The sequence below is a fragment of the Arvicanthis niloticus genome, chromosome 14 (assembly GCF_011762505.2).
Source record: "Arvicanthis niloticus isolate mArvNil1 chromosome 14, mArvNil1.pat.X, whole genome shotgun sequence".
Lineage (NCBI taxonomy): Eukaryota > Metazoa > Chordata > Mammalia > Rodentia > Muridae > Arvicanthis > Arvicanthis niloticus.
The window spans coordinates 49,399,104-49,416,302 of NC_047671.1; the positions used below are offsets into that span (position 1 = coordinate 49,399,104).

The 17,199-nt window shown below is 47.3% G+C and overlaps 1 protein-coding gene across 1 annotated transcript; it reads left to right on the forward strand.

Moving 5' to 3' along the window:
* Positions 1-16,525, forward strand: Pcdh12 (protocadherin 12). Its single transcript, XM_034518688.2, has 4 exons — positions 1-3,232; positions 6,479-6,576; positions 8,723-8,874; positions 14,819-16,525. The coding sequence occupies exons 1-4, from the start codon at positions 353-355 to the stop codon at positions 15,226-15,228; spliced, it is 3,540 nt and encodes a 1,179-aa protein (XP_034374579.1). The 5' UTR covers positions 1-352; the 3' UTR covers positions 15,229-16,525.
* Positions 16,526-17,199: the final 674 nt, after the last annotated feature.

Sequence of the window (17,199 nt, forward strand, 5' to 3'; positions counted from 1 at the left end):
TCTGCTTCCCCCGTCTAGTAACTGTTTGGAAGTCAAATCCCTACATCCTGCTTTACTAGGTCAAGTCTCTCTCAGACCGGTACTTGCCCATCACTGCTAAGTGGACCAGCTGGTGCTGCTGTGGTGCAGGAATCTCTTCTAGCGATTTATCTGTTCTGGGACCTCTCAGATCATTTGTCACGAAGATGGCCTTGCTTGGGAATGCTGCTTCTTACAGCATCTTCTAATTATGGGACAGAGTTGTACCAGCAGGTCTGAAGTGGGAGATCCAGGCTGACCGAGCCATTCAGGAACTACTGGAGGACGAGGCCTGCCTTTGGAAAACTCCAGTCCAGTCCTCCCTCCGGTAAGCATGATGCTACTTCTGCCATTCCTGCTCGGGCTCTTAGGGCCAGGAAGCTACTTGTTCATTTCGGGGGATTGTCAGGAGATGGCCACTGTCACAGTGAAGTTCCAAGTGACAGAGGAAGTGCCGTCTGGCACAGTGATAGGGAAACTGTCCCAAGAACCAGGAGTGGAGAAGAGGCGTGGGAAGGTAGGGGATGCCTTCCAGATTCTGCAGCTGCCTCAGGCACTGCCGATTCGGATGAACTCTGAGGACGGCCTGCTTAGCACTTCCGGCCGGCTGGATCGGGAGAAGCTATGTCGGCAGCAAGATCCCTGCCTGGTGTCCTTTGATGTGCTTGCCACAGGGGCTTCTGCTCTAATTCATGTGGAAATTCAGGTGCTGGACATCAATGATCACCAGCCACAGTTTCCCAAAGATGAGCAGGAGTTGGAAATCTCTGAGAGTGCCTCCCTGTACACACGAATCCCCTTGGACAGGGCTCTTGATCAAGACACCGGTCCTAACAGTTTATATTCCTACTCCCTGTCTGCCAGTGAACACTTTGCCCTGGATGTTATTGTGGGCCCTGATGAGACCAAACATGCAGAGCTTGTGGTGGTGAAGGAGTTGGACAGGGAAGTCCACTCATATTTTGATCTGGTGCTGACTGCCTATGACAATGGGAATCCCCCTAAGTCAGGTACCAGTGTGGTCAAGGTCAGTGTCCTGGATTCCAATGACAATAGTCCAGTGTTTGCTGAGAGTTCACTAGCACTAGAAATCCCAGAAGACACTGCTCCTGGTACTCTTCTCATAAACCTGACTGCTACGGATCCAGACCAAGGACCCAATGGGGAGGTAGAGTTCTTCTTTGGCAAGCATGTGTCCCCAGAGGTGATGAATACCTTTGGTGTAGATGCCAAGACAGGCCAGATCATTCTGCGCCAACCCCTAGATTACGAGAAGAACCCTGCCTATGAGGTGGATGTCCAAGCAAGGGACTTGGGTCCCAATTCCATCCCAGGTCATTGCAAAGTTGTCATCAAAGTTCTGGATGTCAATGACAATGCCCCAAGCATCCATATCACATGGGCCTCCCAGACGTCCCTGGTGTCAGAAGATCTTCCCAGGGACAGTTTCATTGCTCTTGTCAGTGCAAATGACTTGGACTCGGGACACAATGGTCTAGTCTACTGTTGGCTGAACCAAGAGCTGGGCCATTTCAGACTGAAAAGGACTAACGGCAACATGTACATGCTGCTCACCAATGCCACACTGGACAGAGAACAGTGGCCCATATACACTCTCACCGTGTTTGCTCAAGACCAAGGACCCCAGCCCTTATCAGCTAAGAAGGAGCTCCAAATCCAGGTCAGTGATGTCAATGACAATGCCCCTGTGTTTGAGAAGAGCCAGTATGAGGTCTCCACTTGGGAAAACAACCCACCCTCTCTTCACCTTATCACGCTCAAAGCTCATGATGCTGACTTGGGCAGTAATGGAAAAGTGTCATACCGTATCAAGGACTCCCCCGTTTCTCACTTAGTCGTTATTGACTTTGAAACAGGAGAAGTCACTGCTCAGAGGTCACTGGACTATGAACAGATGGCAGGCTTCGAGTTCCAGGTGATAGCAGAGGACAGAGGGCAACCCCAGCTCACATCCAGCATCTCGGTGTGGGTTAGCCTTTTGGATGCCAATGATAATGCCCCAGAAGTGATTCAGCCTGCGCTCAGCGAAGGCAGAGCCACCCTTTCGGTGCTTGTGAATGCCTCCACGGGCCACCTTCTGTTGCCCATTGAGAATCCCAGTGGCATGGATCCAGTAGGTACTAGTACATCACCAAAGGCTACCCACAGCCCCTGGTCTTTTCTTTTGGTGACAATCGTGGCAAGGGATGCAGACTCGGGGGCCAATGGGGAACTCCTCTACAGCATTCAAAGTGGGAATGATGCTCATCTTTTTGTCCTTAGCCCGTCCTTGGGGCAGCTATTCATTAATGTCACCAATGCCAGCAGCCTCATCGGGAGTCAGTGGGACCTGGGGATAGTGGTAGAGGACCAGGGCAGCCCCTCCTTGCAGACCCAAATGTCATTGAAGGTCGTGTTTGTCACCAGTGTGGACCACCTAAGGGACTCTGTTCATGAGCCCGGAGTTCTGAACACACCAACGCTGGCTTTGATCTGCCTGGCTGCATTGCTAGCCATCTTTGGATTGATCTTGGCTTTGTTCGTGTCCATCTGCTGGACAGAGAAAAAGGATAATGGGGCCTACAACTGTCGAGAAGCTGAGTCAACATACCGCCATCAGCCCAGGAGGCCCCAGAAACACATTCAGAAGGCAGATATCCACCTGGTGCCTATGCTTAGGGCCCAGGAGGATGAGACTGACAAAGTTAGGTCATCTCACAAGGATACCAATAAGGAGACATTGATGGAGGCTGGCTGGGATTCCTGCCTGCAGGCCCCCTTCCACCTCACACCAACGCTATACAGGACCCTGCGTAACCAAGGCAACCAGGGAGCACTGGCTGAGAGCCAGGAGGTACTGCAGGACACCTTCAACTTTCTCTTCAACCATCCCAGGCAGAGGAATGCCTCTCGGGAGAACCTAAACCTTCCTGAGTCCCCACCTGCCTTACGCCAGCCACTCTTAAGGCCTCTGAAGGTGCCTGGCAGCCCCATATCGAGGGTGACTGGTGACCAAGGCAGTGAGGAGGCCCCACAGAGCCCACCAGCATCCTCTGCAACCCTAAGACGACAGCGGAATCTCAATGGCAAAGTGTCTCCTAGAGGAGAGTCCGGTCCTCATCAGATTCTGAGGAGCCTGGTTCGGCTCTCTGTGGCTGCTTTTGCGGAACGGAACTCTGTGGAGGAGCCTGCTGGGGATTCTCCTCCTGTCCAGGTACCTCTGGCATGGGCAGCACTTTTCTGGTCACCCCTCTCCCAGAAGAATTAGACCACTAAAAGCATTAGACACCCTTGTTTCCCATATTCATCCTTAGACTCACCTAGCACATGGTGATGCAGAAGTTAAGGACACAGTGACCAGGATCACTATGTGATCCTAGACTAATTAGTTGTCTGTGAGCCTCAGTTTCCTTAGTGGTGAGATAGATATGTCAGTGAGAAGTATGTGCCTTGTAGAACTGTCCTGAGGATCAGGCCACTTAATTCATGCAATGTGCTAATGCATGCTTGGCAAAGGTAGTGATTAAGAATACAAACCTTAGACTCAGGTTTAAGTCTAAAATCCTGCCTCTACCTCTTCTCACCTGTGGCTCATAGAGAAGTTACTCAGCCTATCCACTGAAGGTATCTACTTTATTAGCATGCTTCTCCCAAGTCTGCATAAAAACAAAATGAATCAATCAATGCCAGCGATGCCTGGACAACTGTGTCTGTCTGTCCTGTGGTACACGCTTAGGAAATAAGTACTATCACCTCCAGGAAGCACCTCTCCATCCTGCTACAAAGCTGCTCCATCTTGGCTAGGCAACCTCCCTGTAAAGGAGTCAGGCCTACTTACCACTGCCACAGGCTCCAGGGGAAGCATGTGACTTGCCTAAGACTCCAAAGGTCTATGTGCTGGGCTCACAGAACAACACAGTGGAAACAACCCTTCTAGCTAGGCAGATCCAAGTTCAAACACAGCAGCTGAGGACTGCAGAACATAGGGAATGACCTTTAACAGTGGAGTCTCATTGTCTTCATCTACAAAATGGGATTATAAAGCCAAGCTTACTTAGTCTCTACTGCCCTGGAGGGGAGGATTAATGGGATGATGAGAGACCATCTGTTTCCCCGATTCCGGGTTTACTAAACACAAACGATTCCGGGTTTACTAAACACAAACGGGAGGTCTTCTCAGGGATAGTGCTTAACATAGCCCTTAATGCTTCTCTGACACCCTGGGAGTTTTCTCAGTGCCAGCCTGTGCTTTGGAGACACACTTCTGCTGGACCAGACAATCAGTTCAGGTTTTTTCTCATGGAGCAAGGACACAGCTTCCTTCCCAGCCCCCTTTCCAGGAAACCACCTAGGGGTGGTTAGCTAGTCTCCTAGGAATCTTTACCCTGAGGCTCCCTGCAAACCCAGAGGAAGCTACAGCCATTCATTCTCATTCATCCATCAGTTGCTTTTTGAACGAACTGTTATGCCATACCACTGGACACTGAGAGTAGAGAGCAGACACTCTGCACGACACACTAAAGTGATGGAAAGGAAGGTACTCACGTGGAATCAGTTGGAGGGTGAGAGTAAGATGCCCAACGCCCATGTCTTTATGACAGTTCAGTCCCTCAATAAAGTCAGATCTAAGTTCAAGTTCCAGGCCTTGTTGCTGTGAGGACTATGAACCTAATCTTCCATCTCTTTAAATGTTTGGGATGGTGTCTCTTTCCTGCAGCTATTGTGTGGCGCAAATGAGATTAGTTGTCACCAGGTAATTACTAAGTGCTACTACAGGTTCCATCAACAAGTGAGTCAGGTGCCTTGGCTCATTGAAATATAAGCACCACGGGACCTCAGTCTTGTTCCTGTACTGCAGAGGAACCTTGTTTAGATGCCATGTGTACATTTCTAGGGCTATGGAGATGGGAGGTAAGGCAGGAACAGAGTTAGAATGTGAACCCAAGTCCAACTCTAGAATATGGGTTCCAACTGTGAAGTGACTCCGAATACCCGGATGCAGCACGGGGTGTGGCCCTTCAGGTTAGATTTACCTGGGTAAAAGGTAGCAGGTGTCTTCCTTTTAAGGGCTTCTGGGCCTGGTAGGGGGCAGGTTCTACCCGAGGCAGGCTATGGGACCCTGACTTTCCCAAGTCGAGTGAAACTCCAGTCCTGGCAGCAGAGAAGCAGCATTTTTAGGGGTTAGTTCCCTGAGTCTGCAGGAGATTTTTTAGTATGCTGTGGAGATGCGAACCCACTTCAGAGACGAGAGACGACTAAGTCGGGTCTCAGTAGATCTCAAAATCTGCCTAAAAGTTCCCAAGCTAGTGACCACAAGGAGAATGCAGTCTGCCAAGACAAGGTCTGATTCTGCTCTCTCCAGGACCTCGGGGTATAGGGCTGACATCTAGACAATCCCCTCTTCTTTCACCTTCTGAAACTTCCTTTTTTTTTTTTTTTTTTTTTTTTTTCTGGCTCTTAACAGAAGCCATCTTCTGTTAATGTCTAGACCCCCTAGTCTCTGGCAGACTTCCTGAGGGGAGCCTTGGGTCTCAGCAGGAGTTCCTGGCGCACAGCCAGAATAAAAAATAATAATAATAATAAAAAAAACCATTTGTCAAGTTGCCTGAGAGCCAGGTTTGGTGGCACATGCCTGTAGTTCCAGCCTTTCAGGAGGCTAAGGTGAGAGTTCAAGGCTAGCCTGCACAGCATACATAGTAAGATCCGGTCTCAAAGGACAGAAAGCAAATGGATAATTTCTTCAGCAGTGCCTCCCTATTTGCTGCCGGCTCCAAAATAAGTTAGAGACCTCTGTTCCTACAGACCTCACCTCTTCCCAACACTCAAATACAGTCTCTGTCATCCTTCCCCCACCAACCCTTCCCCAGCCTTCCTTGTAAACCATGAACTTCCAGAGACAAAGCGGCGGGAGGTGGGGGTCCCCTTTCTTGTTCTCACAAGTCCCACAGAAACACTATGCCTGGCACAAATGCTTTTAAATACGTGGCCATTGATTGACAGGTGAATAAGTGAATTGGTGAAATGACACCATTTCTTCTCTATATAATGCAGTCGTCCATATTGCCCACACAAATTGGCCAGAATGCTTGAATACAGTTCGGAGATAATCCTTATCAAAGTAACAGCCATCAGATCAGAAAATACCTTTTTCACTCCGACCCTCAAAGTCCACCAGCCACTCCAGGGAATGAGCTTGTGTGGATGGTTTCAAGGGTCTCCAGGCTATCTCCTTCAGCTGCCCAAGGCTTGCAGTGACAGACAAAGCCAGGAAGCACCCTCCCCCAGGTCCCTTACTCAGTCATACAGGTCCATTCCCTCCAACCCCCTATTTGATCACAGAAGCATCTGAAGCCAGAGGAAAAACTATAAAAAGAAAGCACCAGCATTGAGGGAAACATCCGGCGAGGAAGCGTGCAGGGTCGGAATTGTGTGGAGTCAACAGATTTTTCCTGTCTTGTAGCAAATCTCCCAGCTGCTGTCCTTGCTGCATCAGGGCCAATTCCAGCCCAAACCAAACCACCGAGGAAATAAATATTCGGCCAAGCCCGGCAGCAGCAGGTAAGCAGCACGTAGCACCCACAACACAGTCCCCTCTTGGCCCCTAAGACACCCTCCCTACAGCCTTGGTGAGGTGTGAAAGGGTAAGCACACCCTAGGAACCCAGCCCAGGGGGTACTTGTGGCAGAGAGCACCCATCCCCCACTCTGGAAGCTCCGTCCTGGAGCCACTGTATTTATGATATTTATAAGTCCCAGTGTCACTAAGGAAATTACTTCATCTCTTACCTCTGACTATCTGTCCCCTGATTACTTGATTGGTTTGAAATCTGTAACTTTCTCCTTTTTTTCTCTTGGCCTACCACATCAGGATGTAGATGTGAGGGTGTGGCCCTTAGGGCAGTCCTGGAATTGAAGAGACCTCAAGAAGGATATCAAATCCGACTCCTCACTATACAATGGAGAAATGGATTTTCTTTCTGCAGGCTCAACTTTTGAGCCTGTGGAAATAGATTCGTAATAGGCCAGTGAGCAAGAGAAAAGCCATAAAAATGTTTTAAAATTCTTTTACATTTATTTTGCATATGAGTGTGTGGAAGTGTGTATGAGGAGGGTAGAGGACCACATGGAGGTGTTTGCTTTCTCTTTCCATCACATTGGTACTAAGGATTGAACTCAAGTCATCGGATTTGGTGACAAGTACCCTTAGCCACTAAGGCATCTACCTCATGGACCCTGTTACAATTTTTTTTTTTTAAATCATAATTTTATGTGATACAGAAGCCTTGAGACTGAAGATCCAAAGATCCATTTTTAAGATTGGGTTCAGCATTGCAGGGATACATATGAAAATATAATTAGATAAGAGTATGAGCAAATGGAAATTTAGACCAAGTAGGGAGCCCCAGCAAGGCCTATCTGCATAGCTTCTTGACTGATCCACCAAGCATTTCTTGCTTCCAGGTATGGGCTAGGAGCTTTTTCTGGAACGAGGGACTTATAACCTGCAGTCAAGCTAGGCAGCTCAGAGAATTTTTTTTTATTGACAACTCTTACACAGAAAGTAAGGTGGGATTCAAGTCCTGTTTTTAGGTTTTAGGGGTTGGCTTTGGATAGAGTTCTAGTTTCTATGACCTACTTTGGGAAAGGAATTCTAGATTGCTATCTACTTGCCTGGGGGTGGGGGGGTTGGGGCAGGAGCTGGGATAGGAGGTCAGAGGGGCAGCTTTAAAGGCCTTTGCTTTCTGGTGTGCTTTCCAGAGCCTTAATAGTACATACATTCCAGAGTCATGAGTCTAGATTTGAATTCTTGCTTAATTACTTAGTCAACAAGGGCGGGGAAGGGGGATAGGCAAGCTGCAAAAATCTCCTCGCTGGTAAAATGGGAATGACTCTTCCCAGCGCCTGCACCTGGTGTAAGGTATCTGCATTATCACCTCCAGACTGCTACCTCCTAGCTGATCTCTTAACAGTAGCAGCAAGGGTCACAGTGGGGAATGAGGACAACAAACAGCAGATAGGACTCATGGGTCTTAGGGGATGTGGGGAGGCTTTTCACCTGTAGAAATGAACTTCCTCCTGAGTGCCTGTCAGAGGCCCTGGGGATCAGTGAGACATAGGGGCCCCATGTTAAGCCAGGAAGCTGGGGAGCAGATGTAGATATGAGGCCACACACCTGCTTCTTTGCTCTGAGATGTGGCTTTGGTATGAAGGAAGCTACTTCTTCCTGGAATATGTTTGTCAAGCATCCGTGTGTGTGCCAGGCCATGTTCTGAACACTTGACAAGAGAATAAAAAACAAGAAAAGCAAAAAAGCCTTGCCTGGCTGGTGCAGAGTAGAGGAGCAAGTTGACTGAAGTTTACTTAATGCGGTCCTGTGCTATACTCATCGGAGGTGTGAGGGGGCAGTAGTGAGCAACACTACCAAGGGCTTCATTTCTCTTCTGTGTGCCTGCCAGTTACACTGTTGCAGGGCACTGTGCTAAACCCTTTACCTACGAAGTCTCATTTTACAACCCCCCATGAAAGTTACTATGTATTATTCCCATTTCATTCTAGAGGAAACAGTCTTCAGGAGTGTAAGATCCAGCTCACCCTGACTCTGTAAGCCAGGCTATTTACTAGTTCCTTGTATAGATGATAAACACTGCCAGACAGACAGTTATGTGGAAATTCCTCACTTGAAACCCCTTTGGATTTCTTCACAGGGGTACCATTTCAGACACAGATGGCCTAGGTGTCAGGCCTGGTGGCCAAGCAGAACCTGACCTGGAAGAAGGGCCCCCGAGCCCAGGGGAGGACCTTTCTGTAAAGCGACTTCTAGAAGAAGAGCTGTCAAACCTGCTGGACCCTAATACAGGTAGGGATGCCCTGGGGTCACCCTGGTGTCTCTGTGCCCAGCATCCTCTCATGCACCCAGGCTGCAGAATTCTGCTCCAGTCCACTGTAGAGAGGGGTGTGGCAAGCATTTTATTTGCCTTGCAGTCTCAGAAAGTGGTTATTTATCTGTTTTCTCACTTAGTTGTATGGTAATAGGCATAGTTATTTAAGACAGGGTTTCACTCTGTCAATATGTAGCCCAGGCTGACCTTGAATTCTTAGAAATTCTCCTGCCTCAATTTCCCAGTGTGAAGTACTGAGATCACAGGCATGAGCCACATAGCCAGCTTTTCTTTGTTTAATGATCAGAGTTTTTTACCTTTCATAGCTATTTATTTTTATTTTATGTGCATTGGTGTTTATGCCTGCACATTTGTGTGTGTGAGGGTATTGAATCCCCTGGAACTGGAGTTACAGACAGTTGTGGGCAGCCATGTGGGTGCTGGGAGTTGAACCCAGATCCTCTGGAAAAGCAGCCAGTATTCTTAACCACTGAGCCATCTCTCCAGCCCCCAGGTTATTTTATTTTTTTTTAAATCATTGTTAAGAATAATGAACAGATTGGAGAGATGGCTCAGTGGTTAAGAACTGACTGCTCTTCCAGAGGTCATGAGTTCAATTCCCAGCAACCACATGGTAGCTCACAACCATCTGTAATAGGGTCTGATGCCCTCTTCTGGTGTGTCTGAAGACAGCAATGGTGGTATACTCATATACATTAAACAAACAAACAAACAAACCATTAAAAAAAAGTGCACGGATGCCTTTCCAGAGGACCTGGATTCACCCATATGACCGCTCACAACCATTTGTAACTCTAATTCCAGGGGGATCCAATATCCTCCTCTGAACTTCACAGGCAATAGGTACACATATGATGCCCAGACAAAACACTCAGGTAAAACACTCATAGATGTAAAACAGAATAAAGAAATCTTTTGAAAATTAAAAAAAGAAAGAGAATAACATAGAAGGAGGCTCGACTTTGGGTCATTGCTGAGTGAACAGTCACTTAGTTCTTGGTCTGTGTGCCCAGCACCAGGAAAGCCTACAAACTATCCTCTGGGGGAACACACTATCAAGTGCAGGGTACAGGTACACACAGGCTCAGGAAGTTGGCCTGCCCAAAATCCTCAGTCCTAGCTGGGGTGCTCAAACCTGGGCACTAGCAACTCAACTGCACTGTGGTGTTCGGCATATTTAAATAACCTTTCCCTCCAGAAAGGAGGCAACTCCTTAAGGTGCTAATTGAAACTTAAAAAACAAAACAAAACAAAAAAAAAAAAAACAAAAAAAACCTTTTTGGTAGAAAAACCAATTAGTTTTGTTTTGGTAGAGTGTCCCTAGGTTCATTCACAACACTGTATTAAATGGGCCTGTTGCTACACACTTGTAATAGCAGAATTTGGGAGTGGAGGGTCAGAGGCTTAATGTCCTCCTCCATTACACAATGAGTTTTGGCCTACTCTGGGCTATTTAAGACCCTGTTGTTTTTTTTAAAAAAAAAAAAAAAAAAAGAAGGAAAGAAAGAAATGATCAATAGGAGGAAAGCAAAGCAATTAGTTTTAACAATAAACATAATATGGACCAGGCTGTGGTGCCACACACCTTTAATCCCTGTACATGGAAGGCAGGGGCTGGTGGATCTCTGTGAGTTTGAGGCCAGCCTGGTCTACAGAATAAGTTCCAGGATAGCCAGGGCTACACAGAGGAACCTTGTCCCCCAAAACAAAAGATGAACAAAAAAAAACCAACCAAACAAAAAATAATATGGATTAATGTGAGACTCCTCCAGCCAAGCATCTTCAGTGGGATCTCCCTCCTTTAGGTGACACGCGCTACCCTGACCACCTGTCCTGTTTGTGCAGTGGATTTACTTTCTGAGGGTTTCATCTGGCTTCGAGGCATGGCAGGTTTTGCCCTTTCTGGGGCTAAACACCATAACTAGCATTGACAGAGTGCTTCTTAAGTGCAAGCCACCTATTGTAAGTTTCTCTGGAGAAAATATGAAGAGAAAGGGGCTATTCATTATCCTCATTTCATAAAGAAAAAATATCTGATGGTCAAGAGTGTTTAATAATTTGCCCAGGGTCATGCAGCTAATGGCTATTAACATAGACGACATGGCTCTAAATTTTAAAGCTGTGCTGCTCAATATGATAGCCACTGGCCACATAAGGCTCTTTAAGTTTAAATGAAGTGAAATTCAATAAAATGAAATATTGAGTCTTTAGTTATACCATCTACACTTCAAGGGCTCAGTACCTACATATGGTTGGTGACTACTGTTCTGAATTCTATCATTGACCGGCTGTAGCTAGAACCTACGAGCTCAAAGGCTGACCTGCCCTGCCTCCCCACAGCAAAGAGGGCATCAGGCAAAGTGGCCTCGGAAGAAGAAAAAAGAGGGTGGGAAAGACTTTGCTGTTCCAGAACTGGATGCCCCAGGGCTACTGAGGGGTGTGCTTAGGACTGGGGACTTGTTCATCAGATAAAAAAACCTAATGAGGGTGTGATGATGATGGGTCTATGGTGACTCAGGGGGTGACACGATTGCCACACAAGTTTGAGGACCTAAGTTTGGATTCCTTAAAACCTATGTAAAAGCCTGGCGTGAGGGTGCATCTATAATCTCAGTGCCAGGGAGGCAGAGGCCGAGGATCCCTGATGCTTGTTAGGTAGCCAGCCTAGCTGAATGATGGGCTTCGGGTTTAGTGAGAGAATCGGTACTCAGAAGGTGGAGACAGGTGGATATCTGTGAGCCTGAGACTAGCTTGGTCTACTTCAGGAGTTCCAGGCCAAGCAGGGCTACAAAGTAAGATCTCATCTCAAAAATTAATTAATTAATTAATTAAATTAAAAAATAAAAAACAAAGAAGGGAATGGAATGAGACATCTGATGTTGACTTCTGGTAGTCTACACACACATATACACACGTGCACACGTACATATATATACATGCACATACACATATACACACACATACACACAAACATACACACACGTGCACACAAACACACACACACAAACACACGTGCACACGTACACACACATACACACATGCACACACACACACACACACACACACATACACACACACACACACGGTGGCTGGGGAGGTAATGATGACTATTTTACTAGCTGCTATAAACTCACTGAAGCCATAGTGAAGACTACACAGGGAACTCATACCATTTTCCAGCTGTTCTCATATAACAAACATTCACTAAAAGTCCCAGGCTGGGGAAGGGCGGGGGAGTCTCCTATCCTGTACAGTCCAAAACTGAAGACAAGAACCAGGGGATCATTCACTAATCCAAACAAATGACGAGCTGCACCCTGGATAACCTTTTCACATTGCAAAAGTAGCATTCTGCTAATGTAGGAAATACAGGCAAACAAACAAACAAGAAAGACAGATCATTTGTGCCCAGAGAATTTCAGTTAACATTTTGCCTTATTTCCTTCCAGCGTCTCTTCTTGCACAGATTTAAAACCACTAGCCTGAAACAAACACTGGTCACCATAAACATTTGTTCTCTCTCTCTTGGCCTTTGCTGCCAGGGCTGGAATTCATGTTTGTTTGTTGTTGTTTGAGGAAGAATCTTATGTAGTCCTAGCTGGCCTAGTACTTTATGTGTAGCTTATTCTATCCTGGAACTCCCAGTAATCCTCCTGCCTCAGTTTCCAGAGTGCTGGGATTACAGGCATGTGCCAACACATCTAGCTTCTAGAATTATTATTTTTGAAACAGGATTTTTTTTTCTTTTTTTCTCTGATAAGACTTAAAAATATTTATTGACCATTTGTATTTTCTTTTTTTATTAGATATTTTCCTTATTTACATTTCAAATGTTATCCCTTTTTCCAGTCCCCATCCCAGAAACCCCCAGCCCATTCTCCATCCCCCTGCTCCTATGAGGGTGTTCCCCCACCCACTCACCCACTCCTGCCTCACCACCCTAGCATCCCGATACACTGGAACATTCAGCCTTTATAGGACCAAGGACCTCCCCTCCCACTGATGCCAGATTAGGCCATCCTCTGCTACGTATGCAGCTGGAGCCCTGGGTCCCTTCATGTGGTTGGTGGTTTAGTTCCTGGGAGCTCTGGAGAGTCTGGTTGGTTGATATTGTTGTTCTTCCTGTGGGGTTGCAAACCCCTTCAGCTCCTTCAGTTCTTTCTCTAACTCCTCCATTGGGGACCCTGTGCTCAGTCCAATGGTTGACTGCGAGCATTTGCCTCTGTATTTGTTAGGCTCTGTCAGAGCCTCTCAGGAGATAGCCATATCAGGTTCCTGTCAGCAAGCACTTCTTGACATCCACAATAGTGTCTGGGTTTGGTGACTGTATATGGGATGGATCCCCAGGTGGGGCAGTCTCTGGATGGCCTTTCCTTCAGTCTCTGCTCCACACTTTGTCTCCGTATTTCCTCCCATGAGTATTTTGTTTCCCCTTCTAAGAAGCACTGAAGCATCCACACTTTGGTCTTCCTTCTTCATGAGCTTCATGTGGTCTGTGAATTGTATCACGGGTATTGCGAGCTTTTGGGCTAATATCCAATTATCAGTGAGTGCATATCATGTGTGTTCTTTTGTGATTGGGTTACCTCACTCAGGATGATATTTTCTAGTTCCATTCATTTGCCTAAGAATTTCATGAAGTCATTGTTTTTAATAGCTGAGTAGTATTCCATTGTGTAAATGTACCACATTTTCTGTATCTATTCCTCTGTTGAAGGACATCTGGGTTGTTTCCAGCTTCTGGCTATTATAAATAAGGCTGCTATGTGTCCTCGTTATATGTTGGAGCATCTTTTGGGTATATGTCCAGGAGACAGGATTTTCTGTTGGGAAAATGAGAAATGTGTGTGGCATGAGAATCTAGGGGACAGGTTTTTTCTTAAGCATCAAACACCAGGCTGTCACTGTTGCTACTGCTGCCCTGTCCCTTTCTCAGGATCATTCCCAGGCGGGCAGCCCCTTTTTGGCTGGACACTAGACCAGGATTTCCTGTCTTTGGAAAAGTAACAGTATGAGGGTGAGGTACTCTGGGCCAGGTGGTGACAAAGCAGGCCCTGGCAGCCCTAGGAATTCCAGAGGCAGACCCCAGGAGCACCCAAAACAAGCATGCTTTCCAGAGAGTGGGTAGAGTTAGGGACTACCAGGTGCTTCAAAGTCACCAAACCTAAGTCCAACCTAGTTTTGGTTACCTACTAGATAAGACTCTTGACCTCTCCGGGCAGTGGTGGCACACGCCTTTAATCCCAGCACTTGGGAGGCAGAGGCAGGTGGATTTCTGAGTTCGAGGCCAGCCTGGTCTACAGAGTGAGTTCCAGGACAGCCAAGGCTATACAAAGAAACCCTGTCTCAAAAATACAAAAATAAAACAAAACAAAACCCAACAAAAAAACAAAAAAAGACTCTTGACCTCAAGGGTTTGAGTAGGTGAAATGAGATAATTATGCAATTTCTTGGCATATGAGCAGTTCATAGGTGGTCATTATTTCTTTCGGGTTTGTTTGGTTTTTGAGGTGGGGTCTCATTATGCAGCTGTGGCTGGCCTGGAACCTGAAGCACAGATGAGCTTGACCTCAAATTTAATGTGACTCTCTTGGCTCAGTTTCTCTGGTGCTGGGATACCATAGGTGTCCTTCCATGCAAGCCTGAAACAGGCTAATTCTATCAGTCCTCATGTCTCCTTCCTACTAAGCCCTTCCGGCTGCTTTGGTCAGCAGCTTTCCTGCCCAGGGAGCTTGCCTGTCAGGGCCTCTTCCTTCCGGTCCCTTCTCACTGTGGTGTGTTCCCCACCATTTCCCTTTCCTTCTTTGTCCACTGCTCTTGTTCTGCTTCTAGCCCCACCCTGCCTGGCTTCCCTGCCCTTCTGTGCATTTGGCCCTCACCGTGTCCCTCCTTCCTCTACAGGTCTAGCCCTGGACAAGCTGAGTCCCCCTGACCCAGCCTGGGTGGCGAGACTGTCATTGCCCCTCACTACCAATTACCGAGACAATTTGTCTTCCCCTGATGTTGCAGCGTCAGAGGAACCGAGAACCTTCCAGACATTCGGCAAGACAGTCGGACCAGGGCCTGAGCTAAGCCCAACAGGCACGCGCCTGGCCAGCACTTTCGTCTCAGAGATGAGCTCACTGCTGGAGATGTTGTTGGAGCAGCACACTGTGCCTGTGGAAGCTGCGACCGCAGCTTTGCGGAGGCTCTCGGTGTGCGGGAGGACCCTCAGTCTGGACCTAGCCACCAGTGGGGGTTCGGGCTCAGAAGCACAGCTGGGTAGGAAGAAAGCAGCTGAGAGCAGACTTGGCTGTGGCAGGAATCTATGAACATGTTTGGTTTCGACGTCTTTGGATCCAGGACCTGGGTCCCCTGGGAAATGTTAGGGCACTCGGGTCTTGAGGATCTCAGGGAATAAGCTGGTTTCTAAAATTGTGGAATTCACTGGCCAGAAATATCCCTAACTTTAGGGTAACTGATGCTATGCTGTTCCTCACAGAGGAAGCAGGAGCCCGGGACTAACAAGCAACTGACTAGAGCAGACCTTGTAATGGTCTGGGTGGCTGAGCTTTCTGGACAACAGGGGCAGCTTGTTTCTCTCCTAGGAGTTTGTGGTAAAACACATACAGAGTGTAAAGAGGTGGCCCTCAGGAACAACAGGTACCACAGAGTGTAGTATCCTAAGCAGAAGGATGGCCTCACTGGACACTGAAGGCTGAGGGCAGGCTCTTGGGGGAGCCAGGCAATGCATTCTGACCTACTAGCAAAGGGAAACCTGTAGCACATTCTCCTGTTTACACGCCACACAAGGGAGGACAGAGTACCAGAGAGAGGGCTGTTTGTCATCGAATTCCTGGCATGAAACTCTTGTTGGGTCATGACAGGAGTGGGTCACACTGGTTCACAGTGACAGGTACGCAGATGATGGACATGTGTGTCCTTGACCCCACTCTACTATGTTATCCAACAATATGCTTCCCAGCTAGAAAATCAGGACGTTAGTAAAGCAAGACTGTAAATAGAGTATTTATATGAGCCAGGCACTAGGCTTTAATTTGATCCCCTGATCCCCTGCCCAATGCTAGGTCGGTAGTATTTTCATACCCATTTCATAGGAATGAAGCTTGGAAACATTGAGAGCCTTCCCCAAGATTGAGAAGGGAGTAGAGGCAGACCCAGGATTTGTGCTCAGACTGGCCCAACACCAAAGCCCATGCTGTCAACCATGGCACTAGGTTGCAAACCAAGGAATGGAAAAGGAAAAGTCTTTGAGATGACTTTTTTTTTTTAAGAAGACTTGCAAATAGAAGGCACCCAGGTCCGAATGAGTCCACACTTACAAGCATAGGGTAAAAGGGACTTGCATCTGCCCAGTCCCAGCCCCTTCCTTTCCAGGGAGCAGCCCTTCCTGTGCATACAGTAGTCTTACCTGACACCCCATCTGGGGAAGTCTTTCTCTACCTGCAGGCTTGGGTTTGTGAACTGAGGCCCCCAGAGGATGGTGTGTGAACTGGAACCAGAAAATCCATACTGACAGCAGCCTGCATTTCAGGGCCAGGACGAGCGAAGAAATAGCTAATATTTTCCCAAGGCTTTTTTTTTTTTTTTTTTTTTTTTTTTTTTTTTTTTTTTGATCCTGGAAATTTCCAAGCAGCCACAGCTAGCTCAGGATAGCATGGGGTGGGGGAGAAGATATTGTCTGCTTCTTTTGTCATCTTCAGGAGCTCAGTGCTCTTGACTCATCCATAGACAGGTCAGCTGTGGTCCCACCTAGGGCTGGTGACAGTCACACACATTGGAATGTAGTGATGTTATTCCATTTTACAGATGAGGAGTATGAGACCTGAAGAAGTTAAGCATTTCAGAGGCAAGGTCTGGGTCTCTGATCACCTTACTCCAGGTCAGGGTCATCTTATAAGACCTGTGATTGTCAAGCAAGTTCACAGAGCCATCAGGTCCCAGGCCACTGAGGGGCTACGAGAACCAAGCAAGCAGGAACTCCAGCTTGTCTAGCCAGGTGCCTGGTACAGATGACACTGGAAATACTTGTTGAGTAGATACCTGACTGAATAAATGGCTAAACAGATGCTTCAGAGTTTCCTTTTATTTATGTTGATGCTCCAGCAGAACTTTAGTGGGGCGGGGGAATAGTTCTACTGTCTAAAAGCAGAATCTGAAGATGATAATACAAAAATAGAGCATGCTGGCCCCACAAGTAATGAGTGGATCTGCAGGCTGAGGAGAGATGGAGTAGGGAGATGACCTAGGAATGCCGGAACCATAGCTGAGACTTGATCTAT

Bases quoted from the DNA above. Each gene is read 5' to 3' on its own strand.
- Pcdh12 (XM_034518688.2), top strand. From the start codon at position 353: ATGATGCTACTTCTGCCATTCCTGCTCGGGCTCTTAGGGCCAGGAAGC. The intron at 3,233-6,478 runs GTACCTCTGGCA...CCTGTCTTGTAG, and splicing joins GGGATTCTCCTCCTGTCCAG to CAAATCTCCCAGCTGCTGTC. The intron at 8,875-14,818 runs GTAGGGATGCCC...CTTCCTCTACAG, and splicing joins CCTGCTGGACCCTAATACAG to GTCTAGCCCTGGACAAGCTG.